This window comes from Amphibalanus amphitrite, unplaced genomic scaffold, assembly GCF_019059575.1.
Source record: "Amphibalanus amphitrite isolate SeventyFive unplaced genomic scaffold, NRLGWU_Aamphi_draft 000109F_arrow, whole genome shotgun sequence".
Taxonomy (NCBI): Eukaryota; Metazoa; Arthropoda; class Thecostraca; order Balanomorpha; family Balanidae; genus Amphibalanus; species Amphibalanus amphitrite.
Window position 1 is genome coordinate 103407 of NW_024881604.1, and position 27601 is coordinate 131007.

Genomic DNA, 27601 nt, shown 5'->3' on the forward strand with positions numbered 1-27601 from the left:
CTCGATTACGACATGAAAGGAAGCTCCAAGTTGTCGGTGATCGGTTTTATATCACCTGCCATTTTTTTTTTTTTCCAAATTTATTTACATAACTGACAATCACATAGCAGTACACACAGTACACAGAACCGGACACCTGTCGCACGCCCGGCCAGCGGACCGGTCCCAGGTAAAACCTCAGGGCCGGTCACGGATGGGAACGGGCGGGGTGTAAATCTGGCGACAGCTCAGCGTCCGAACCTCGCCCGCCCTATATGTCCTGTTATTACGCTCGTTGTCCCTGTTCGTGAGATGTGTAGCTAATGAGACAAAGTTTTTGATGCACCTCTACCTTCTTCTTTTCTGTATCGGCCATGCCCACTCGCATGTTACCAAACTCTGCCCTTGTCATAAAATCACAGAATGAAAACATATCAGCTATTCCTATACCATGTTGTGCCACTTTTGTTCTGTAAATATAATATTTCCCTAGCAAAAACAGTCTCTGAATAGCAGCTGCAGCATCAGCCATATGAAATGTCTCATTTTCCTCGAATCCAACAATTATTGCACGTTTGCTTAGAACAACATTGTAATGCAATCGCTCCCTGACCCTGCTCACCATTGCTCTCCAAACACATTGAACCTGTTCGCACTCAGCAAAAAGATGCAGAAGCGTCTCTCTATCTGCATTGCAGAATGTACACAATGGACTTTCTTCAGTGAATTTTGACACGAAAACGTTTGTCGTTAATATTCTGTGTACTAATCTATCCTGGAACCATCTAAGAGTAGTATTTTTAGTACAGCTCGCAAATCTGTTGTAAATGAGGTCCCATTCTAGCTGACACTGTAGATCGTTATTCCATTTTATTTGTGATTTTAAACCATCCCGTGTTTTAAAGTACTTATGCTGTAGCATTGTCTTATAGTATATCCTACATCCTCCCTTACATCCTAAGAGAGTTGCCAACGCTGGCTGCATTTGAGGTCCAATGTCATGAGGTGGCAACTCCCCCGTATATGCTGTCCTTATTACTCTAACAATGCCCGCGAATTCAAGCTGTTGGAGACGCAAGCCATAAGTGTTGTTTATTTCAGCAATATTCATAAACCTTCTTTCATCCGTCCAAATGTCACCTACATTGGTACAACCAGCTCTGTATAGACGGCCATTCCACATAACTTTGTGATTACGCTTGAAGAAAGAGGACAAAAACAAAGGTTGCGTCTTAACATTTTCCGGTAAGACTTCAAAACACTTTTTGAAGGCATCCCATTTACTAAAAACTTCCCGCCAGAACGGATTGATACCATCTGAAACCGAACCTACTTCTTTCGAGAAGCTTGCATCACCACACGAGAAAAGAATATCATTTTTACATAGCTGCATTTCTGCTAAAAACTTCCAAGCATCTTCCGAACACACATATCTTTTCATCCAGGAAATTTTCAAAGAATCATTATATGTTTTCAAACATGGGATATCAAAGTCCCGCATCATAAAGCGTCGCTTGATCTTATCAGGACCCTTGTTCCACACGAACTCAAAAAAACTTCTCTGCAACCCATAAATGGAGCTCTCAGGAGGGCATGGTAGCATCATTAATGTATTGGTCAGCTTTGACAATGCTAGATTTTTAAGAACTATCCGTTTGCCATATACCGTTAACCTCCGTTTCATCCATCCTCTAAGAAGATTCCTGACATCAATCGATTTTGCTTCAAAATTCACCTCTCCCATATCTAACAGATTCTGCGTAAAAATTATGCCTAGATACTTGAAGTTACCGTTTATAATATCGAAGTTTGAGCTAGCTACATATGCCGGCATCGCTTCTTGTCCAATCCAAAGTAACTGTGTTTTCTGCACATTTAATGTTAAACCTGACGCTTTGCTAAACTCTGTAATTATTGTCATGCAACTATCGAAGCTTGCTTGCGTACCATCTAGTAAAAAGGTACAATCGTCTGCGAACTACTGAATTTTCATATCAGACTCGTTGACTTTATATCCTACAACTTGAGGATTGTTTCGAATGGCTATGCTCAACACTTCAACACACAGAATGAAGAGCAATGGCGAGCAACAATCACCCTGTCTGCAACCTTGCTTTATTGGGAAAAACTCCGTTGTAGTTTTATTTTGTGCTAGGCAGGAAGATGCATCTCTCAACATAACCCTAACCCATTTAGTAAAGTCTTCGCCAAAATTAAACATCTTGAGCACCTCGTAGAGAAACTCATGATTCAAGGAATCAAAGGCCCCTTTGAAATCAGCAAACACAATTAGGCCCTTTTTTCTTTTTTCCCTATACTTTACATCCCAAACAATGTCATAAATTGTTCTGATGCATTCTCCTATGAACCTGTTTTTCATAAAACCTTTTTGGCACATCGAAATAAGCTTATTAATAACCTTCCGTAAGCGATTAGCTATCGCTGCTGACAAAATCTTTTGCGTAGTATTCAACAGCGAGATAGGCCTCCAGTTTGCTATTTTTTCTTTAGGCTTCCCTGTCTTTGGCACAAGCACAATCGTACCTTGTCTTTGTGTTTCCGATAGAGAGCCTTTTACAAAACCTTCGTTCAATGACCGAACTAAAAAACTTCCCAGTTCATTCCAGAAAGTCTTAAAGAAAAGCTTTGAAAAACCATCAGGCCCTGGAGACTTATCATTATTCAGCTTTTCCAATGCTAGGCTGGCTTCCTGCACAGTCAGAGGGCCTTCTAAACTCAACTTTTCTTCGCTATTTAGCGTAGGAAATGCATCACCTAGTAAGTGTTTTATATCATCTAGCGTTTTTGTCCTCTCACTTAAATGAAACACACCTTTAAAGTGATCATACAAACATGTCATGATTTCGTCTTGGTCCCTGATAGTTTTTTCTCCTATTTCTAAGCAACCTATGTACTTCTTTGTATACTGACGTTTCTCCATGCCGCAGAAGTATCGAGTTGGCCGCTCACCTTCCTCAATCCACCTACCCCTTGCTCTTACTAGTACGCCTTTCATTATATCCCTACGTCTGAGATGGAGTTCCTCTTTACACTTTGCTAGCTCTTTCGCTACGTTTTCATCTGACGTGGCTAAGTCTTCCAGCTGCTGTATTCTAGCTATTAGTTCATTTTCCTGCCTCTCCGAAGCTCTTTTCTTTCTGCTCCCATACTGTACACATATACCCCTTAAGTGGCACATCATGGTTTCAAAGAATAGCTGATCACTGATAGTGAACTGAATATCCCCGCAACTTCCTATAGTTTCACTAGAATATACCGGTATCACATATTGATCCTTCATCTTTCGTATTTCTCTCTTGATTAACCCAACAAAAGCTTCATCCTCAATATAACTATTGTTAAATTTCCAAAACATCTTCCTTTTAGCCCTAAAAGCCTTTTTGAACTTCAACGAGACTATACTGTGATCAGTTCTATAACCACTGAGAATATCTGCCGAAGAAATGAAACCGAGTAAATCAGCAGACACAAGGAAAAAATCTAATCTGGAGAATTTTACAGGATTCGTTCTTCTCCATGTAAATTGTCTGCTATTACTATGCTGTTCCCGCCATACATCCACCAGATTTTCGTTTTCAATTGCATTCAGAACAACCTCTCTCGCCCTTGTGTTACTAATGCTCCGGTAAAACTTCGTATCTTTTTCCGGATCTAATACGAAATTCCAGTCTCCAACGAGAATAACAGGACATATTTGTGAAGCATTGAATACTCTCTCAAACAAGTCTTCAAAAAACATCGGACAATCACTATTCGGCCCATATATCACAACAAACTTGCTTCGGAAGTATCCATCACATTCTACATCCATTATCACATAATTACCGTGATCATCCACCTCCCAACTATGAACTAATACAGGTGCCCCAGTTCGAACTAAGACAGTCACTCCTCTAGCGTTAGTTGTTCCGCAACTCATATATATTTCTCCTCCCCACTCCGATCGGACCATTGACTCCATTTCAGTCGTCAGATGTGTGTCCACTAACCCATACACAGCACAGTCGAGGCGTCTGAGGTAATTGAAGACATCCCTTCTCTTTTCGGTCTGACGCATACCCCGTACATTAACACAACAGAAAGACAAGCTCATTTTCGACATGTAACAGTAGCTCTAAACTCACATCGAGCACAACCACCCCCACCCACAGTCTCCGCTCGGACATCGGAGAGCTCACGCTGCTGAGCCAAGTCCATGGTCCCAGCCCGACTTGAATGCTGAGCCACCACTAGAAATATTCCCTGATATCTCTCGACTGCCCATCCCCCCTACGAGTTCCCCTACCCCTTCCCTGCATAGCAGACCCTGCGACCCTACCCCCACGCGGACAATCTGAGGGAGAACCACCAGGTCTCTCTACCCATCGTCCCTCAGCCTCCCCGCCTTGGGAGGATTCACGCCGCAAAACATTCGATATAGCCGACGGAGAGCCAGGTCGGAAAACAAGAGAGGCGTCTTCACTCATAGAACGCGCCCCTCCCTCAGCGCCACCTACCTTGCGACCCTCATCGCCACCTACCGCGCGACCCTTCTCCGGCTCCCCACGGTCCCCGGCAGGTGGCAGCACCGAGCCCGCCGAACCGACCCACCTCAGACCTGTGGCCGACGGTAGATCTGACCCAGACGTCACTCGCAGTGGCGCACCCAGGCCCGCCACCTGAGAGGGGCCGACCAGGGAGTCACTCGGAGAAGGCGAAAGTCCAGCTGAAACGCTCTCCGGAGACTCAAGCGGCGCCGCCAGCTGCACCGAACGCACAGCCTCCCGCGCGCAGTCTAGTAACGGCGACGACGAGACGCGCCCACGAGCCGCAGTCCCGGAGCGATTTTGCGCGTCCTGCCGCCGCTGGTTTTGAGCCTCCTGACGGCCGCCGCCGCTCCTCCTCAGAGAGTCGGAAGGGGAACGGTCACGTGACCGGGGGTCGCGACCGGGGGTCGTCACTCCCTCTCGACCGCCCCGCGCCGAGGGCGCAGGCGCATCACGTCGGAGAGCTCCTTCCTCTATCTCGCTCCTCGCTCTCTCTTCCCCCGGCTGGGCTCGCCTCTGCACGGGGCTCTGTGGTGCACTCGACCCAGCCAGCTGACGCAACGCCTCCGGGTCAGCGATCCGCAGTGGCGGTGAGTCACGTGACCTGCAGATCATTATGTTCCCGGCTCTTGTGAAAACCGAGTAGATCTGTCGTTCCTTTTTCATTCGAATAAGGTCCCTGAACATCTCCTGCCTCCGGGGGGTTAGCGATTCCGTGATGTAGAGGCCGGAACCTCGAAGTTTGGCCTTAGCTCTGAATAGCGCATCTCTATTAGAGCCGGGCGCAGCTGAGCTAAATTCAATCACGATCTTTCCATTTCGAAGTCTGGTGATATCTTGGATCTGTGTGCGGTCTAGATCCATCTTGAGGAACTCACGCGCAGCTGAACGAATCAGATCCACCGCTTCATCACGGTTGGTATGCGCCTGGAGAGCGGACCCGGAGAATAGCAAAAACACCAACCTGCTATTCTGGAGCCGGCGGTCCTCATTCAGCTCCAACTGCTGCACTCTGCTCCTCAGATTCTCTGTCACTTTTTGAAGCTCCTTAACATTCGCAACCACCGACTTCTGACGCTCAGACAATTCTGACAGCACGTCCATCGTGAATGTCAGGGAGTTCTCCATCGCCAACAGTCGCCTCTCACTGAACTCTTGGATTTCTTTAACACATTTTTCATTCTCTTTCACTATAAAGTCCTTTAATTCACGATAGTCCTTCTGCTCCCCCTGACCAGGGGAGCACGCCTTTCTTTTCTTACTCATGGCGTCCACAGACACCACAAAAACCCCACTGCTGACCGCTCTCACTCGCACCGCGCGCGGAGCGCCCTCGCCCGCGTCCGCCCCGGCCGAGGTCAGCCGGTCAACTCACCTGCCATTTTTTAGCAATGTTGTAATGAAGTTGCCGCTTATAACTTTTTTCTTATTACACTTATTATGTACGTTTTGAGATTGTTTATCGTAATGCGCTGGCTGTTACGCCAATGGGGTCTGTTCCCTGATAAACTTGTTGTAACTGTGAACGTCTTGTGACCGTATTTGTTCTTCTTCCCGCAGCTGCGCGTGCCTCTGCCGATCGTCTGCAAGTCGCGGGACCTGATCGTGGACATGCAGCGACGGCACCTGAAGGTCTCTCTGAAGGGCCACCCGGCCATCATCGACGGCCGGCTCGACCACGAGATCAAGGTGGAGGAGTCCACCTGGCTGCTCGAGGACAAACGCTCCCTGCTCATCCACATGGAGAAGGTGGGTCCGCTGGGAACTGAGACAGGTGTTCTGTTCGGGCGGATGAAGTGTGATAGGGTAATAATGTTGCTCCAAAACGCCAGTTCCATAATGTATTCGCATTTACAAAGACACTGCTGGCTGAATAGTGAAACACCCTATCCACGCAGTTCTCCCCGCGGTTAGGTTATCCCTCGGCTGTTAGTCGGCTGGCTTTCCCCCGTCAGATAGATGGATATTTTGCGGTAAGTGACCGCAGGGGTTTTGCTCGTCCGACTGTCTCGGCTGCGTCCCCTAAACACGAGGGAACGGTGAACAGAGGACGTCGCTCCCCTTTCTGCGGTTTCCGCCAACACAAGAAGTAGCTCTCACTGTCTGGAACGTGTCGGACGTGAAATCCACCGCCAACGACGCTGTCGGGAGTTTTTGCTCTGCCCCCAAACAATTCGCATTGCTAGAACCGAGCGTTCACGGGCCACGACTGCGCTATGTCCCCTAATGGAGCAGTGATTTACGAGCATTGTGGTTTTTGTGTAAAGCGCAGTTCTGCCGGGAATTTCCCCATTTCCTCTTATCCTCAATAACCGACCCATAAGTGATGTCACTCAAGATGCGCCTGTTGTCTGTAAATTATGCCTATCTGTACTACGGTTTGGGGGTTTGCCATTGTGGCATTCCCTGTCTAGTGCGATAATGTTGTTGGTAATTATACAAAAAAAAAATCGAATGTGCTACTGGCTCCAGACACCACTGACTTGGACTCCGGTTTGACCTGGCATGACTGCGGCACGGTCAATGCTGCCCTTGAACCTGCCTCGTGCAGGGTCATCGGTCTCCGTCTCGGCTTCCATGCCGGAAGGTCACTTCAGTAATGCGATTGCAGCCTGCCTGTTCCCCGGGTAGCTATTACGTGATAGGACTGGCCGTATCGTCCTGCACCGTCAGCTGGAATGTCTTCAGACGCAGCTGCATATAATTACGGGGGACGTTCGGCACTCTTGCCCAATCCTCGGTAGTTCCAGTTACGGTTGACGCAGGGAATGCGAGGACGACAGGGCGCTGAGGTTCCTCAGGAGCTGCCGCCGTCTCAAAGTCGTCGTCCGTGTCCCCGAAGTTGCCGCTCTCGGGTTCCTGTTCTATCGTCGCTGTGTCCAGTGATGAACGGTGACAGGTGGGCGGCAGATCGGCCCCTGCGCCGTCAGTGGGCGGCCGTTAATGGGGCCCAGTTAGTGTCTCTCTGTGTCGACTCGCAGTGGCAGCGGTGTGGGCAGACCAAAGGCGACTCGTTGTTTCCTAGTGATGGTGGGATTGTGACGCAAAAGTCCAGCTCGATGTAGTCTGGTACTGGGCGGAGAACGCAGCCAAGAGCTCCTTTTGTTTTCAAACATCAAGCACCATTTTGTGGTTACGGCCGCAAATAACTCTGTTTGTACCGCTCTTGAGCAACTTCTCTCCATATTGAAAGTCCGGGTCATTCTTCCCTGCCATTCCGAACCTTCAGGTGGCTATCAGGTATGATCAAACCTTGTTTGGCGGGATGACTCATCGAGGGGTTTTACTCGGTTCGATGTCCGCAGGTCCCCTCCGTGTCTGACCAGAGGAATGCACTTCTTCCGTCCGGAGAAGCCCAGTTGCCTGATGACCTCCTGCAGCGGTGGATGACCTCTGCGGTCAGCGAGGTGACCTCTGCGGTCAGAGAGGTGACCTCTGTGGTCAGCGAGGTGACCTCTGCGGTCAGCGAGGTGACCCCTGTGGTCAGCGAGATGGCCTCTAGTGGGAGGACGTGGCGCCTGCCGTCCCCCCCCCCCCCCCCAGCTCGTCATCTGTTCTCGGCCGTTGCTGTGCACGCTGAATAACTACCACTGATGGGGCCACTGTGGTGGTCGGCCGCGCTGCTGCAGGGTCTGACAGCGATCTCCCAGCGCTGACGGCTGATGTCGCCGCCGCGCCCCGCGTGACCGGCCGGTCGTGCCGCTGGGCGTGCGCCGCTCGTGCCGGCTGGCTTTCCGTGGGACACGGCGCAGACACCCGGCGAGGTGTGCCGACTCACACCCGAGCTCACGGTCAGATCTGGTCACCTGGCACCGCCAGCCACTCCGCCGCCCCTCAGACTATCACGGGAGTGCCCCCGGCGCCCATCCGCCACCTGCGATGACACGCGGATGGGCGGACGGACTCCTTTTTATTCCTTCTCCACCCTCCACTGAAGTGCCTCAGTGCTGCTACTGAGTCAACACCGACCGGGGCAGGCCGGTGTATTGTCCCCTTCCGATCAGAAAGCCGGCAGAGGGCCGATCACGCCGGGCCGCGCCGGGGTTTTACCGGTATTTTTGTGTCCGCGTCCTGCTTCGCCGCCCGGACCGCAGCCTGACGGACGAGTTGCGTCAGGTGATCTCCGCCCGTCCGTCCGCCTCTGACGGGGTGCAGGTCAGCCGCCGGTGCTGGTGTAACCCAGCCGCGGAAATGCCGCCGAGCTCGTGCAGATGCTAATGCGGTCTTGCTTCAGGAGGGAGGGAGGAGTGTTGCGTGAGCCTCTGACGTGACGTGAGCGGTGTCTCGGGGTAGGTGTGTGCGTGCCGTGCGCGCTGGGTGCAGGTAAATGGTGAGCGCCCGCCGATGGGACGGGGCCGGCGCGTGGTGACGTGCCACCGTGTGATGCGCATGTCGTCATGGCCACGTGTCAGAGTGGGGGGAGGCGAGCACGTGACGTGACTAGAGGAAGAAGAGGCCCTCACATATCCTCCTCGCTGTTGAGCGCCCTCCACTGCACCCCGTAATTTGAAAGTCAGACCAGCGATCACCGAACGTGGCGAGAATCGGGTGGATGTTCTCGGAACGTCTCGCCCCTCGCGTCGTCGGCGCCCGTGTGCGACGCTGGGACACGTGAGGTCGTTCCGGTCGGACGGGGCACCCCTGGCGCACGGAGCGAGTATCGGTGTGATTTCAGGGACAGAGCGACATCCGTGTGCAGCCTCGAGGGCTGGTCAGCGCGCGGACCGCACATACCCGATGCAAATGCCGGCTCCTGACGGCCTTGACTGGTTTGACCGAATGCAACGCAGATTGGGCTCGCATGGGTTTACCAGTCGCCTTGGGATGCCGACAGTGAATTAGCAGTCGCGTGTTCGACTGCGCCGCGAGCTGCGCTCGGCGCCATTATGTCCTGTTGGAGTGTTGTGCTGACGTCTGTCACGGCTGAGCTGAGCACGACGGCGTCCTGTAGCGGCGATTGACCAGGGCCGTTCCGGGACGGCCTAAGCGCCCGCAGCAGTCAGTCGGAATGACCCGAGACACCCGTAACGGCCTTGGTGACGTGACCTCTCGCAGAAAGGCTGAAAAAGTGGCCGGTTGACCTGCTGCTGGAACCGGACTTACTGCCGTTTTCCTACGAATGCGATGGAAGGAAAATATTTGGCATGGACGGTTTGGCAGCGGATAGAGTGATTTATTACCGATAACAGTTACAAGAGGATATTTGTATGCAGCGCTTTACATGCTCGGACTGTCCCCTTATGGTAGCTATTTCCAAGATACCAGTCATCAATTGAATGCATAAGCAAATGGTTGGGGTGCTGAATAGCATGTATGCGCAACATTTCAATGACCTCGTCCCTACTATCGCCAGTTCCGCGTGAGTCTATTAGTCCGCCTTCAGCGCCTTCTGCTTAGAATGTATTGCACAATGGTGTACTTGGTGCTACCGATGCGGTTAATGTGAGTCATCACTGCCTAAATGTAGATAATAGATATGTTGTTCATGTTCGTGTTTCTGTGAGACCGTTATCATTACCGACATGTATATGTCCAGCTTGAGGTGCTGACATTTACCTCTGTCATGTTTCTGTCGAATCTTGGGCTGGTCGACGGTCGTGACCCGCCGCAAATGTGCGATCCGTCGGTGCGGAGCTTTGCACCGGCCGTAAGCACCGCTGTGTGAACGATGGGTTGGCATTGGATTTTCAACGACGGCGACTGGTCTGCGCTGACGGCGGCGGTGTCCCTGTCACGGCCCGTGGCCGCGTTACGTCAGCTGGAGGACAGAGCTGGAGGCCTCGGTCGGTCGGCCGCGCTCCACCGCCCCTGTCGGCCCGGCGCGGAGGGCGGCGACAGGTCTGCGCCTATCTTGGGCCGCCGTCGGTGCCATGTGGCGTCCGTGCCATTGTGTTTTGGTCAGCGCGGCGGCGGCGAGGTCGGCTGGCAGCCGGACCGTGACGGCCGGCGGGGGTCGGCCCCCGGCCCGGCCGCCTGCAGGGGGCATTTCCATACCTGTGCCCGGCGCCGTGCCGTCGGACGGGTCAAGGCTCCGGGATGGGTGTAGGATGCGGAGTGTCAGTGACTCGGGGCTGGGTACCAGGAGTGGTCGGATTCACGAGCAGAATGCTGCGACCTGTGACGATGTTCAAGATAAGGGTAGATGACACTCATGCTGACTGATCTGAGAACGGCAGGTGGTTGAGATTATTTTCACTGCCAACTAGATCATATCTACTTGAGTAAAACAAACAAAGACAGTGGTTTAAGATGTCCCGAGAACGGGAACAATCGGCTTGTGGTTGGATTTTCTGCCCGTTCAGTAATCGTTCGCGTAACCCCGAGTCCGCCGGATGCGGGCCCGCCGCGTTTGACGTTACCAACGCGGTAAAATGCTGCTTGAGGGCGCAATTTGCCAATTACCCTGTCGTAGAAACGATTTCTTCGGCAACCGTGTGGGCGTCTTCGGAAGTGTTTCTGGTGAGACAGTGACACATTACGACAGCAGCCGATTGTTCAGTGGCGCCTTCAAACGTCTATTACGTCAGAGAACTCCATCATCCCCATTTGCTTCCATCTCGCTATAGGATGGAGTTATCTTAAGCATTTGTCCACCACGGTCAACTAAGACAATATTTTATTCAACATCCATTATGGCTGTAAATTGTAATGCATATTGTTTCTGTTCCGGTTTCCCCTTGCTTTGTATTGTACTTATGCCCTGTGCACTGTGCAGATATTGTTACACCCATGGCGGAAGCTGCGAATTAACCGTATAAAAGCCCAACCGTTGCAAACAGCCGCCTGTGAAGTATGAATCCATAAATTGTGACCGCATATGACACGGCCGTCACGGGGCCAGGATCACGGTGTCACGGGTCGTTCCGTGCTGCCTGCCGTGCCCCGGTGGCGCCCCTGAGCTGTGTCGGTAGCGGGAGCTCGGCTCGACCCTGGTGGGGTGGTGACCGCGGCTGGCGGCCTCGGCAACAGCCACCCCCGAGCTTGGACTGATCACAGGGGCGGACACTTGGGCACCCCTGGGCCCGGGGCTGAGCACGGGGGCGGGCGCTGAACGGGTGCAGACTGCAGATCAGCGACGGTGTCTGTTTGTGAGTCGTGACCGTCTGACAGACTGTCCGGGTACTCAAGTTGCTAGTGTGCTCCTGTCCGACTCAACAGTGACTGAGTGTCCCTCGTGACCGGCTGGGCGGTCGGCCGTGAATTGCCTCTCCCCGCCTTCTGTGTGGGTGGGGGCTCACCCCGGTCCCACTCCGACCCGGGGCGGGCCCGTCAGCTCTCTCCCCGCCCACTCACGCACCAGCTCTCCGCGGAGAGGAAGTCGTGCACCGGCACAGGTGTGCAGCCGGATTTCGAACCGACCGCCATGGTCTCATGACTGATCGGTCCGCTCTCCCCTTTTTGTCGTGACTCCGGACCGATAGCGTTTATCATTGTCGGAATGATGGTATCCGGAGGTACCGAGTCGGGAAGACTGGAGCCATGTCTAGATCACCCTGGTCTGTAAACTCTTTGTATCACATTACATTACTGCATGTTGTTCCGTGGTATTGCTTAGAATCTTAGTGTTCTGGTCAGCGGAATTCTGATATCGAGCTCCGTTGTTAGAACGTTGGATATCACAGTTGATTTGCTCAGTAATTGTAAGCTTTTGGATGTTGTTTATCGATTCGATTGGGGGGTTTGGTCTAATGATATGAAGCTGGCATTTGGCTTATGCTGTTATATCACAGTACGTGGTAGTGATTCCGGTATCAGGTGCAGAATCGTGATATTTTCCTTCGCAGAGCGCCGCCAGCGATCTCAGCTCTGCGTGTAGAGGCATTACTGAGCTGATCGGCAGCGCCCTACTGGCGCCAGACCGGGCGCGGCCAGGTCCCGTTCCAGGAATGTCTCGCAGAGTTTTGCCGCCTTAAGCTCTGCAGCAGCGTGTGAAAAACGCCTCTCCGCCATTGACAGTGCCTCAGACGGCAATAGTTTCCATCATTGGCTCTTTTGTGGTTTGATTGGATCATTTTTTGCATGCCTTTGTCAACTGTCGAGATCGCTTTTTCATTGCGGCGGCAGATAATGTAATTCACTGCAGACTGGCACACTGAGTGCTGGTTGGTTGGGTAGTTATCACAGGGAACCGTGCACATTGGGCTAGGCCCTGTAACCTCTGAATAAAGTAATGTTTATAAGAGAAGTTGGAAAGGCCTGCATCCACGGACTGTTCGGTGCTTTAATATTTTGTCGATAACCATCCACTAGGTATTTTGCCGGGCGCTTTTTGGCTACCAGACTCAGATGCCTGGCTTGACATCATTCCAAAACGTTTTGCAAAAGTCCGTAATGAATTGCCGTTCGTCGAAACACCAGTGTCCTTGCAGTTGTCGATCAGCCTAACCCGCGCCCTGGTGGGGGGGCTATTTTTTGCCCCCCCCCCCCCTCCAGACTTTTCGATATATCTCCAGAACCGCTGCGCCGATCGTCACCAAACTTTCAGTACCCTCCCGGACATCAATTTTACACATGGTGACCAAAAATTTTTCCAAAGGCTATGATAGGTTGGCCGGAAATGACGTCAGAGTGACGTCATGTTCTGCCGTTTTCGACCCAAAAAAGGGTTCCGCGGGAAGAGCTGTCAGGCCTATAGCTTTGCAAATACAGAAAAATGATAAAGACCTAAAAGCTGTAGAATTGACAGGGCTACAAAACTGCTATCTCGGATTTTTGAAATTTTTGGATTTTGACCCCCAAAAATCAAAAAATAGATTTTTAGGATATAATAGTCAAAAAATCCAAAAAGTTTTTTTAATTTCGCAAAAACCGGAATATATGTGATAGTCCTTACCGCCTTCCATCCACATACCAAATTTTAGATTGATACCTCTTTTCTTGGCGAAGTTATAGCGAAAAAACTGTTCAAAATTGATGACGTCAAATTTTCAAACTCAATTTTTAGCAATTCTAGACCTCGTAGTGCAAAACAAAGACCACCATTAGACTCCCCGTGACGAGCTGCATCGAATCGATACCAATTTAATGCAAAAATATCAACTTTAAAATTTGACCTTTTTTGACCTGACCTTGACCTGACCTCCACCAGAAAGTGACCTAAACCGTACCTGATGGTCTTATAACCAACACCATTGGGTTGGAAATGAAAAACTGGCCATAAAACATGCATCGCACAACCTTAGTAAAGTTGGGTTCATGGGGTGACCCTTGGTGACCTTTGGTGACCTGACCTGTGACCTGACCTGGTATGACCAGTGACCTCTAATAGCAACATATGTACTAGACAACTGACGTCTTATCGCTGATTTTCGACAAAATGCGTTTTACTCGGTGTTATAGCGCTTTCCCTAGAAGCCCCGTGAACGGTGAAACATTTTATCTTTGACCTGACCTGTGACGTCATCGGTGACCCCGAGGTCAATGAAATTTGGTTTCCCTGGACAAATTTGACAGGGCTATCGAACGCCGTTTGAATTTTGCGGATCCGTCCAGTAGTTTCGGAGATACGAGGGGGGGGGCAAAAAATAGCCCCCCCCCCCCCCCCACCAGGTCGCGTTATAAACAGACCCCACCAGGGCGCGGGCTAAGAACCAGGTCAATGGCAGCCAGGATCTTCCGAGGACCGGTTGCCTGGGAGGAGTGCTTCCTGTTTGGCGTGTTCGAAACGTTGTCTGACGGCCTTGGCGCACTGGCACATGGCGTCTCACATGGCTGCCAATCAGCACCCATGTATCTTGCAAGGTGATCGAATATTGGGGCTGGCTTCCGGGCCGGAGTGTGGACGACAGCGCCATCTCGACGGGCTGGCGTGAGACTCGAGTTCGGAACGTTGAGCGCTGCAGGCTAGGTGGCAGCACATTGGGTGGGGACCACTGAACTCTGTGGGGACGAATGAGTTGTCAGGGTCAGGTGCTGGCCTGTAGTGCTTCTGTTTTTTTTTTTGTTGTTTTTTTAAGAAAAAAAATGTGTTTTTTTTTGACTGGCTGGTAAATCTTGATAATTCATTTTTTTTTATTTTTTTTTCTAAGCCGCCACCCATTATCAGGTGACCAGGAGTGCCCCCTCCCTCTATCCCAGCGACACACAGAACCTTACGTTAACACCAGAATAACTTAAAATTTCAAGTCGCGGCACTCCCAGCTAGGAAATGAAATGCAACATAAATGGCAGAAAAAGAGGGAGCCCAGGGTTAGTATGGATGAATAAGAAGCAAAGTAGTCAACACTGCAAACAGTGGTGACTGCCCTCTACTGAAAGCCCCTCCTCATTCACTCGCTCACATTCGTAAAATTCATACATAGAAACCAATAGAAGAAAAAGGCTTGGTCACCGGGGAAGGTTGGTTAAGGGTTATTGCATTAATGGCAAAATCATCATCATATCCTGGTCAAGTCATGCATGTGGGTCAGGTAGCCCAGACACTCGGAGCGCCCCACTAAGCAAGGCTTGTTGTCGGGCGCTCCAAGTGCCCAGGCAGATAGGGTGACATGTCTAGCTATGTTGAAAAAAAACATATTAACACATTCCTGTGCACACCCTTGCGCACGTCTATCCTAATCACACAAAGTGATCAGGTACTGACATACAATGATTTACAGTATTACAATATATAGTTGATGCAGTTTTATGGGCGAGAACACGGAAAAGCACATAAGCAAAACACTTAGAGCAAAATACACCTACACATGAACGTACACATATACCTAGACCGATACATACACATACGTATGACTACGTATGCATACATAGTACATACACATGTCCCATGCATAGACATACCAGCATTAAGTAGGTATGCATTGCTTAAATTGCTTTGCATAAGGTACATTAAGCTCAATAATCAGTATTGATTTATATAATGATTTTTTACTAGCTTTTTTATCGTGGTTTTGGCAAATGGCACAGACTGAACGTGAGGAAAGATCAAGGTCATGACATTGTTCCACACTCTAGGACCTGTCCATGACAAAGTATGAGTTTTATATTTTTTGAAAGTGAATATCTCTTCAAAGTGTTTAACATTACGAACGTTTCTGAGTGAAGGATGAAATCTAAACAATTGGCCAAATCCATCTGGTAGGTTGTTGCATATTTTTCTATGCAGGATAAGTATCATTTGCTGATGCGCCACATCCTTAATCTTAAGGAGTTTTAGTTTTTTAAAAATTGGATCCGTATGCGCCATCATAGGTTGTCCATCTATGATTCTGACAACTCTCTTTTGAATTTTTTCAATTTTTGATAAGGTTGAAGAATAAGTATTGCTATATATATAGCAACAATAATTGGCATATGACAAAAATAGAGAATTGTAGAGTAATAATAAGTGATCAGAGTTTAAAAAGTACCTCACTTTGGTAATAATACCAACGTTTCTACACAATGTGGTGTATAGCTTGTTAATATGAGTATTCCACTTAAGATCGTCATCAATAAACATACCAAGGTATTTTACACTTTTAGAATTTTGTATCTCTACTCCATCTAGTTTCAACTTTATTTCTTGTCGATCTCTTTTGTTTGAATATATCTGGTAAGAAGTTTTATCAGTATTTATCGAAAGTTGGTTAGCAGAAAACCATTCTGATATTTTGGGCATGATTGTGTCCACAGTTTCTTGTAATCTTGTTATATCTTCACATTCCATAAAGGCTGCCGTGTCATCTGCATACAAATATGCATTGAAGTCCTTGCTTATGTTTGGAAAATCATTTATATAAAGGATAAACAGGAGTGGCCCTAGGATAGATCCCTGAGGGACTCCCATATCAATTGATACTGTATTTGATCTGATGCTGTTTATCTGTACACATTGGGATCGATCACTCAAGTATGATACTATCATATCATATGCTTTACTTTTGATTCCGTAGCATTTTATTTTATTTAATAAAACATCAATATCAACTGTGTCAAAGGCTTTCCGAATATCCAAATAGAGTCCACATACAATATTATTTGCTTCAAATGCATTTGTGATCCTTTCCTGAATGAGTGAAATGGGCATGTGTGTGCCCATACCTTTCCTAAATCCAAACTGATTTACATTTAGTATGCCATTTGTTGTCAAGTGATCGTCCAATCGTTTGTGTATAAGTTTTTCCAATAATTTGGAAATAACAGGTAGGAGGGATATTGGCCGATAGTTATTAAACTGCTGTTTATTCCCTGTTTTAAGAATTGGCTTCACAATAGCAAGTTTTAAAAGCTTAGGAAAGGTGCTTTCCTGCAGACAAAGATTCATAAAATGAACAATTTCTAACATGATGGAGGTATAGGTGGCTCTAAATATTTTCGTATTTAGTTTATCATGCCCTCCGCCTACCATATTCATGTTATTGACTATACCTGCTATTTCTTCATCATTGGTGAGGGGTAATGAGTTCAAGTTATTGCCTGTAAATTGGGGTATATATTGCAATGGATCTACATCATTATGATGTATTTTATTTCTTAATTCTTTTCCAATACTTGTAAAGAAAGTATTAAACCCATCAGCAATTTGCTGTGCTCCTTCAAGATCTCCATCGGAAGTATGGAAGGTGTTTGGGATATCTGACCTGGCAGATGGTCCTTTGGTCATATCCCTGAGAATATCCCAAGTTTTCTTAGGGTCTGCATTTTTTAACTGGCTTTTTATGTACATCTTTTTTTCTTCCCTTAAAATGTTACTAAGGGCATTTCTATATTTATTGTATTTCACAATATTTTCACGACTTGGATGTTTGTTCTTTTGTAAAAAATAGTACGTTTTTTCTGTTAATGGAAGCTAGAATACCAGGACTAATCCAAGGCTTGATTGGGGTATTTTTTCTTGTGGGTCTATAGGTAACACTGTACCTATCTATCCCTGTTGTATATGCTTCTAATAAGGTTTCACAAGCAGTGTCTGGGTCAGTTATATTGGTAAAGCCGCGTAATGTAGTCTGGAGGTATGATTTAAAATCAGTAATCTTCCTATAGTCGAAAGATCGTATTTCTTTCCTTTGATTCTGTTTTTCCCCGGTGTCAATGTTGACTGTCAGGTAAATGGGAAAATGATCTGACAGGTCATCATAGATAATGCCAGCGCTGTTGGCAATATCTATATTGTTACAATATATGTTGTCAATCAAGGAACATTTTTTGTCCCCCTCTCTCGTTGTCATGCATATTGAAGGGAGAAATCCATACGAAGTAAGGATATTAAAAAATTCCCGAATGGATTCATCATTGTCAATTTCAAAAAGGTCAAAGTTGAAATCACCAGTGATAAGGCACGTACAGCGAGTTTGAGATCTTGAGAGTGATTCTAACACTGATTCAAGGAAATCAATGAATGCAGCTTGATTTACATCAGGTGGTCTGTAAATTTGCGCTATGACTACCTTTGTACCAGGTAATTCACATTTTATAAATAATGATTCTGTGCCTTCCAAAACATTCATTTGGATTTTAGTACATGACTTTATGCGACTGTTACAAACATAAATGGCCACTCCTCCACCATTTTTCCCTATCCTGCTTTCAAAGAAAGCAGAATAACCGGGTATGGTCCTCATATTTTCAATATCACTATTGAGCCAAGTTTCGGACACACATATTATGTCCCAATTTATTCCAGTTGAGTGTAGAAATGTTTGAAAAGATTCAAACTTCTCATTATTGAGAATGGATCTCACGTTTAAGTGTATGATTGAGAGTTTATCAGAAAATGCATTGCCAGAATTCTCAGATCTTGAACCATTAACATTAATAGTGTAGTATTTGCATTCAGTGGTAATGTTCTCAAACCTTCTTTGAGTTTCTGGGTCAAAGTTACTTCCAATGCCATGAAATGGATTGATTGTTTTCTGATATAGTCTGTGCAAATCATCTTCGCTAACAATATTTAATGGCATTTACTACTACAAGTAAGTAGTATTTGAAAGAAACTTTGGAGTAAGCTCTTAACACTAACACTTAGTGTTTGGAATGAATAATCAATAATCATACTACTTGATAAAACTATCAGTGTCATTTGTATCAATAAGGTTTTATATATTATAAGGTGTAGAGTAATTACTATTTACAGATGTACGCATACCAGTAGCATTGGTGTACCCAAATACAATAAGAGAAAATATATGCAGTCTACATAGGCAGCAATATATTCTCCATATGCCTATGTACCCAATGTTGCATACACTCGGTACATACAAATGTACACACAGCACATATGTATGCGTGCATGAACACAGATGCATATGCACACTACTTTGTCCCTGTTGCCTGCTGTTTATTTATTCAGTACGGTACCTATTTGATGCGATATGTTGTGTGGTATATGTAAGTGTACCAACAATTTTATGTGTTGGTATTATTTGGGAGCTTGCAAACACTGCAAAATAATATTTGTGGGCTATTATACTTGCTTGCAGTGCATGTTATCAGTATCTGTGTAGTGTTATCTATGTGTCGAAATGAGTGCCAATTCACCCATGTTGCATGTACCCTATATTTTTGCCTTAATCATGTTCATTTTGCCTGAACATGATTAAACGGACAAAATGTCATGAATAGAAGACGCTACTGTTCTTCCAGGACAAGACTACACTGCAGTATACCTACACAAGATTTATCCGTCCTACCCTCTATCATATAGCTCTGTAAGCATCTTATTAGACCGAAAAGGTCTGTTCCCATCAACAACAACAGAAATGTGAAGCAGTACACGCGTTACACACCTGGTAGCATCTCATCATCAAACGCAAATGTTTTAAAGAAGGTGTAAGTAAGTTCTAAAATTGGGTGTCAATATCAAATATCTGATAGCATCTGCCACCAAAATTGGAAACCTTGCGTGATGGGTCGACCTTTGATGGACCCGTTATATATCTGGTGTTTTCTGAAACCTATTACAGAGCTGTTAATATCGTTACTATAATGAACTGCATGGCTTACATAAGTGGCTAAAGGTGGGGTGATGACAGTTTATTTGGGAATGCTGTCTCCTGGCTGGTACTATTACTCATACATTCGACCTCTGACTCACCCTAGACTTAATCGTCACCCGGCCGTCTCTATGCTGGCTTCTGTTCACCAAGTAAACGAGACACAGACGGAGAGTGTCACTGTTGGAAACAGACCCCTAGATCCCTGATCGTCCCCTGACCCCCGTCCCTGCTCTGTCCATCCAGTAAAACAGACAGAGTTAGATGGAGAGGGTCATCGGTGGGAACAGACCCCTAGATCTCCGACCGTCCCCTGAACACCGCCTTTGCCCCGTCCTCCAGGCGGACCAGATGGTGTGATGATCGGTAGAGACTTATCCCTGGATCTCCGACCGTCCCCTGACCCCCGCCCTCGCTCCGTCCCGCAGGTGAACCAGATGGAGTGGTGGTCGCGGCTGGTGGAGACGGACCCCGAGATCAACACGCGCAAGGTGCAGCCCGAGTCGTCCAAGCTGTCCGACCTGGACGGCGAGACGCGCGGCATGGTCGAGAAGATGATGTACGACCAGCGGCAGAAGGAGATGGGACTGCCCACCAGCGACGACCAGAAGAAACAGGAGGTCATGAAAAAGTGAGTCGGCAGACAGAGACAGAGGGGCTGGGTTGGATACGGGATTTTTTCGCACGCTGTTATCGAATCCTTTAAAGCTTCGGTCTTCTTCGGTCTTCCCTTTCCCGTACTCTGTGGCCCTCCCTTTCGCAAATATCTCCCGCTTTACCTTACTAACGTCCTCCCTCTCACTTTTCCTTGTTTTCTAGTTCTAGTTACGGTCCCTTAGCTGCACTCATATCGGTTTTTTACATTCCTATCATTTTCTGGCCTACCGCCTTCTTCTCTCGTGATATATCTGGGCCATGAGGAGCGGCACTCAAATCGCTAAAAGCTGTCTTCCTACACGCATACCTTAGACGGTATGCGTGTAGGAAGACAGCTTTTAGTGATTTGACGGCTAGCAAGTAAGTGCAGGTGGTGGGAACAGAACTGCTCCCAATGCCCATAATCTGCACTTACTTGCTAGCCGTTTTTCCATTTCATTGCAATGTATCCTCTCATTCACGAAGCAATGCCGGTCCTTTCCCTTTCGCTGAGATGCTGTCATAAACCTATCAGTGCTGTATACTGGCCGGGAATGCTCGTCACATTAGCCACCGGAAACATGACGCAACCCGGTCGGAATATTCCATTGGAAATCTCCGACCATTGTCCGCATCGTAACTGGAAATGGCCGGCCGGCCAATGGGACCCGATAATGTGTTGTTCTTTGTGCTTCAATTCCATTATTTGAAGTGCTGAACGTCATGCGCCGCGAAGTCATTTGTTTCCCGCTGGCTGTAAAATTGTTGGAATTCGATGGTGATTTGTCGACTTGTCGGGGAGCTTAGATATGTGAACTGGTGTCGAATGGGTTGAATCTGTTGGCGATTTATTGTAAGCTGTCTGGCGTTTGTCGGCTTTTCAGGAACTGACAAAGATTTGCCTAAGCGTCAGAAATAGTCTGTGATTTCCAGACCTGGGACGTGTGAATATGTCGGGAGGCTGGTCAACCGAAATGCGATAAATGTCAAAGGGATCGGTGCCTCTGATGCTTGAGATGTCGGTGTGTGCGAATGTTCTAATGGGACGATGGGTGTCTGTCAGAATTTTGTCGAGAAGATGCAACATAGGTGTATGGGTCCGGCCTAAAAGCAAGGAAGATTGGCCTACCTTAGAGCAGGGAAGATGGCCGACCCGAGAGCTGGGAAGATGTGCCAGCTCGATAGCGGGGGAGATGGAGCAGCTCGGTCACGGCATGGCTACATGCATCAGAGGACAAACTTTTCAATGGGCGCAGGCTCCGGCCGACCGCCGATCGCTCGATATCCGGCCACCCCAGACCGCCAACACGACGTGGGGCCTCAGTCCGCGGGGAGGATTTTTAGCGATATTTTAATATAATTCGGTATGTAGACTCAAGTCGTGGTATGCGTTGAACTGACAGCTGCGTAAAATTGAGGTTATTGGAAACACCTCCGACCCGAACCCGGACTACGGTTCAGCGCCGCCTACTACGGCGCGGTCTCGGGCGGACATAGCCGGTATCTCGTGTGACTGGGAACGCTGGCGACTGCGCCGCTGTGCGGCACTTCGGGATTGATTTGCGATCTTTTTCGCTGCACCGCCCGCTCTCCATGCCGTCGTTTCCGGTGCCTCTCGCCGTGCTCGTTGTTATACCCCATAAAATCGTCCCAGAGCGCCGTCCGACTCTGTCCCGGGCCGTGCCATCTGTATATTTTCTGTCGGCCTCCTGTGGCTGTCCCCGGTGACCGGCCGTGACCGTCCGGCGGCTGAAACGTCGGGCCTGTCTGACTTCGATACAGCGCGATCGCTCATGCTATTGAAAGCTGCGCTCCGTTCCTTAGTGAAACAGATCGGCGACGGGCGGTGGCCGCCGGGACGCCGCCGTAACCGATGTCGGGTCCGGCGGCCGACGGCACGCCGCGAGCCAGCTCGTTTGCCAGCCCGATGGAGGCCGTATAAATCTGAAATGGCAGCGTGACTCTATACCGGCCGACTGCGGTACGACTGGCCCATGGGCCTCAGACGGCACCGGAATGGAAGCAGACCCTGTCGACAGACTGACGTTTTTATAGTTGACCTTTTGATGTACTCCTTCAAGGTCTTGTGTTTTAGGCTGAATTGCTTCATTTTTAGCATGGTTCTTGTCTCTGTTGCCTTCTGTATATGACAACCGATTGAACGCTGAATCATTGCAATCTCATTGTTTGAATCAATAAGCAATTGCATCCTAGACTGAAAAGAAGGCGATTGACCTCATCTTATTGTGACCTCCTAGTATAGAATGGCCTGTATTTTCGTCATTTAGCTACTCAAATTCACAATCTTAACTTATGTTTCAACTCGGGACCGGCGTACATCTGCGCGCCGGGAGAACCGGCTCGCTTTTATCGGGAACTTTGGAAAATGCAAGCGTACTCTTATTGTAAGACCCATTATTAGAAATACCATCCTCAGAAGCTGTCTAGCAAGCTCCTTTATTTCGGTTACCGTGCTACTTATTGAGTCAGGTTCAAAGCAAAAGCCGTCTGATGCGCCTGATACAGGTATGAAGTACTCCGGCGTAGGGGCGGGGTTGTTCTGTGAAGAGCGGCCGGCGTTGCTGTGCCGCGCAGCTAAGGTCGGACTATCTGAATGGTACCGGATGGGATGGTACATACTGTTCCCGAGAGATCCCGTCACCTAGCGCTGGTGGAGCGACCTGGCACACCGAACCCGCCCGCTGCATGTTTGTGCGGTACGAACGGGCCTCGTGTAACGATCGCGCTAGGTAGTAAAGGTAACCGCACCGGACGGGTATGCTAACGACCTTAAAAACCTCGCACGCACAAGACAAACATGATCAAAAATGAATAACGTGATGCGTTTTATGTCGATTAGTGAACAATCAACTCAAATTTCACTATTACTGCGATGATACTGATACAAGAAGAGTTACGTTATTGTTCGTCGCAAAGAAACACGATCAACAAGCGCTTCTGTTCAACCCTGTGAATGTGATGAACCGTTTTTGAAAGTCAATCTACAGTAAGGCTAACTCGTATTTTCAGTGCCTGCTCGCTAATCTGCCCACTTATTATCATAATTTCCTGCGCTTGTTTGGCGCTGCTGCGGTGCGAATTCGTCAATACTGCCCTAGCAGCCAGCTGCCCCGTGCATTTCTGTACTGCCGGTAGCTGCATGATAGGCAAATTCGGGAACTGTTGACGCTACTCTGAGGTCTGACACTCCTTGCAATCTATAGATCTGGTATACTCGTATGGTGACTTATTTCTTCACGACATAAGTCGCCTCTTCATTCCTGAAGATAAGAACATATATTTCTTATACATACGCACAGACTTCCTTTGAAGAGAGAAGTCTGTGGTGCATTCAATTATTTTCACTTCATAGAATACTGTAGCGCAGTCATGCCTCTTCACCCGCTCTGTTTTGTCTGGCATGTTTCTATCTGGACAATACCGGGCCGAATCAATCGCGGCGGTGACAGTCGGTCTGTAGGCCCGCTTTAATTCAGTTTGTCGCCCGATGCATTTCAATTCGTGCCGGCCATTAGCGCCGCCCTGTCTGAGTGCCATCGGCGGGCGCGGCGGGGCGGTCTGTGGCGGCAGATCTGGGCCGAGTCCGGGGGGGGGGGGGGGGCGCTGGCTGGTTTGGTGGCGCCTCGCTGCTTGTGTTTTGGTGCGGAATGTGGGGCTGGCTGTGTTTGTTTATGGTGTTGTGGAAGTGTTGTGTTTGATGTGTTGTGGCTTGTCTAGTGTGATATTGTGTGTGAATGATTCGGTGGTGTAAGATGTCGATAGCTGGGGTGGTCCATGTTTGGGATGACATATCTCTAAGCTGCCGTGCTGCCGCTATATTGGTTTGACGATTACTCTTTGCAGTTTGTTTTGTGCGGACACAGTCGAACGCGTCGCGGCGCTGTGATGCTCACGACTTCGTGTGTGGAGCTCTCCCCCCCCCCCCCCCCCGATGGTCTCTCGTCTCCGACCCTTGTCTGTCGCCGATGATCCTCTGTCGACTCCGGCGGCTCGCTGAGGCGACACGCCGGCCGGCGAACACACAGACACACACGCAGACGCGCCGACACACAGACACCCAGTCAGACGCGCCGACACACGCTCGGCTGACAGTTTGACAGTTGGGTGGAGGCGTCAGACCGCGCCGTGGCCGCCCGTCAAACTTGCGCCGCCGCCGTCCGATCGGTCTGAACAGGGGCCGGCGGCGACGAGACGGGACAGTACCGGAGCGGTCGGCGGGTCGCTGGCCCACCCCAGGAGGTGACGGGCGGCCGAGCTGTGAACAATTGGACTAACGCCCGCGGAGCTCATTGTGGCTCACCAGCTCTGTGCCGGCTTCTGCTCCTGCCCATGTTAGTTATGAGCGGGTAGCAGCAACAGCAGTTATCGTTAGACTAAAGTAGATGTGTTTCATTCACAAGCCTGTGTGCTGTCGAGGACTACATTTGTGTTACTGCTACCTGTCCACTGCATGCCTTGTAATTGTTCCCATGAATTACTGCCGCTATTTCGACATTTGTGTAAAGCTCAGGCTGGAGCCAGACACCAGATTTCATAACATTGACGTCATGTAAGCCACTTGGAATTTTACCATCATTTGCTTGTGTCTTGCGACATTGCCGCTTATTTCACAAATTTGACTGTGCAATCGGGAAATGAGCAAGTTGCTCTTCAGTCTATCCTCTTCTGGATGTTAACACGCGCACCGATGGGGGGGGCGGATATCCCCCCCTGAGTTTTTTCGCGAATAGCGGGAAATTGGCGGCGCTACGCGCTGCGAAATTTGGTACGACTATTCTCTCATCAATTTTACACATGGTGTGCAAGTTTGAACCTCCTAACTTTTAAGGTCAGGTCACTTTGAATGACCCAACCTCAAGTCAGTTTTTTGCAACCTTGTCACCGTGCCAGAGCTACAGTAAATGTCGGAGACCTTTGAAAGTCGCAGGATGCTATTAGGTCATTAGTAGCTACAATTTGTATATCTCGGAATTTTGATATCGGTGACCTAAAGTCAGGTCAATTTCTCGACCTCCCATTATAAGTCAATGGGGGAAAAATCAACTCCCTGTTTTTGCCACTAAAACGGGTCGGAATGGCCCCATATACCATACATGACTTCATATACGATCAACCTTCACTACCTTGAGGTCTGTTTTGCTGTTGGGCAGCTGTAAGGTCATGTGACGTCATCAAAGGTCACCAAAGGTTTTTGCCAATAACTCCGTACAGGAACAAGATATGGCCACGCGGATGGTCTCATTGTGTTCAGCTCGTCAAGACGCATCGAACGATAAACATGATGACCTCTAGGTCACGTGACCTGAGGTCAACCTTTGACCTTGACCTTTCGAGGTCAACATATATAACAATCGATGCGGATTGACGAGAGGATCACGATGATGCCCTTAGTTTGTTCCTATCTTTATAATTCGAAAGTTATTCGAGAAAAACTCTCCATTAGCACCGCCATTTTGACTTTTTTGACCCCTGTGACGTCATCTTTGACCTGACCTGAAAATATCCTGAGTAAAAATTGTAGACCTTGTCCGTGCGTATCCGATGCCGTTTACCGCTTGTCGCTATTGTTAGGAATACCACGAATGGTAAGCTGGAGTGTAGAATACAAGGACGTGTGCACGATCTCTAACACTATCTTGCTTCGTTCTCGAGATCTCGGGGGGCGGTCATCCGCCCCCCCCCCCGTCGGTACTAAGTTGGCGCAGACCCCCGTCGGTGCGCGTGTTAAGTCTCCTTTCATTCCACTAAGTAGGTATATGCTATTTTTTCTTCTTCTTTCTTGTGAATTTGATCATGCGCCTAACTTCAACGATATTTTTATCTTCTAAACCACACTCAGGAACACATGGTCTTCACCATACAGTTGTAAATACGAGTGAATGTGTCGTTGAATTATGAATCATGATGTATGAATAATGAAACACAGTTTTCATGACTGTTTGTCGTACCTATATCAACATTAGAAATTTACTCAATTAAGCAATTTGCTCAAATGAGTTGCAATTCACAAACATTAAAAAAAAAACTCCAGGAGCTCTCCTCTGTATGATGGATATTGGATCTGGGCTGGACCATTCCTTTGGTGCTCTGTTCCACACGGTGGCAGCTGCTGCTATCTCCGCCATTGCTATCGGTGGATGTAGGTACTCGGTCGCGGCGCCGAGTGGCACGCGTCCCTCCCGGCCGGTTCAGCGCGCTCTCCACGGAATGCGATCGGCCGTGCCGGCGGAGATTGGCGGCCACGCGCCGCGCTGCCGCCGATATGCCGCCGTATGACTGCGCTATCAGCCCGGACGCTGCTCCTTCCAGTCCGCTGCCTCACCTGTATTAGCCACTCTCGAACACCGATCGACACCTGTGTGTATGCGTGTGTGTGTGTGTGTGTGCGTGTTCCAGGGGAAATGAAATCGACGCTTCCGAAACATGTCAGGCGTTTTATTGGCGAACATTGTGCTGGATTGTGCTGGATTGTTTGATTGATGTTCATACCGGTCGCAGCAATCGGTCAGTGTTGCAACTGCGATCTCTATCGGATGGATACGGGAGGATGCGCCGATAGTGGGCGGACAGCATCTTTGTCCCCCGGTATCTGCAACTCCCTGTGCTGTCGAGCTGAATGAGCGCCATGGCAGGCCGGGCTGGTCGGAAACTCGGGGCTCTGACGGCTGGTATGACTGAGAGGGGTCGGTCGGCTGATGTAATCGATGGGTTGGGAGTCGGGACGGAGGGGTCCGGTGGGACTCTGAGAGCGGCAGCCCGGTTCACAGACCGGTCAGTTGGGGTGGCTGGTGCGAGCGGGCCGCCGCGGTTTGGGCGGAGGCCCGGTCCATCGATCACCTCTGGAGACCGCCTCTGTGGCCCACACGGACCCGAGTTACTCCGCTACAGAGCGGCCGGCCGGCACGCAGCCCGTCCCTTCCGTGGCCGCGGCGCCAAATGCACCGTGACGGCAGTGGATTCGGTCTGCAGCCGCTGTCAATTTGTCGGCCGAGCCGCCGGCGCTCCCCGTGGCGAGTCTGACGGCGGATGACACGGCGGATCCACTGCGGATTGGCGAACAGAATTGGTCCGTGGGTGGGCGATTAAATTACATCGGCAATCTGCTGGGAGCTATCGCGGGTGGGACGCAGGTGCGTCCGTGGTTATACAGACGAGCAGGTGGAACTGAGTGGACATGGAATCATGCGACGACTGCTGTTATGGTTTAGCTGAGGGGCGTGATTGCAAGTTGAGCACGTGTTCAGCAGTTATCTGACGTTTTGCGTTTTTTTTTTTTTTTTGTCTGGCAGGTTCATGGCTCAGCATCCCGAGATGGACTTCTCCAAATGCAAGTTCAACTAGAGAAGGACGGAGCCGTCGAGCTGCAGCTGCCTGAGCACGAGCGTGAAGACGCAGACACCTCGAACTGTGTGATGACTCACGTGTTCAGTTTCCAGTTACGCGCACATTGTGATTTTATATTTTGTCATTGCTCATTGCAATATACGATTCCACGTGTACCTATTA

At 49.0% G+C, this 27601-nt stretch overlaps 1 protein-coding gene across 6 annotated transcripts in view; it reads left to right on the forward strand.

Moving 5' to 3' along the window:
* Positions 1 to 27601, forward strand: part of LOC122380890 (nuclear migration protein nudC-like) — a 72953-nt gene extending 45352 nt beyond the window's left edge. For all 6 annotated transcript variants that reach the window (XM_043364483.1, XM_043364478.1, XM_043364482.1 and 3 more), the window contains exons 6-8: positions 6087 to 6275; positions 19867 to 20069; positions 27385 to 27601. In XM_043364483.1, coding sequence (XP_043220418.1) covers positions 6087 to 6275; positions 19867 to 20069; positions 27385 to 27436 — 444 coding nt within the window. In that variant the 3' untranslated portion in view covers positions 27437 to 27601. The remainder of the gene's footprint in view (positions 1 to 6086; positions 6276 to 19866; positions 20070 to 27384) is intronic.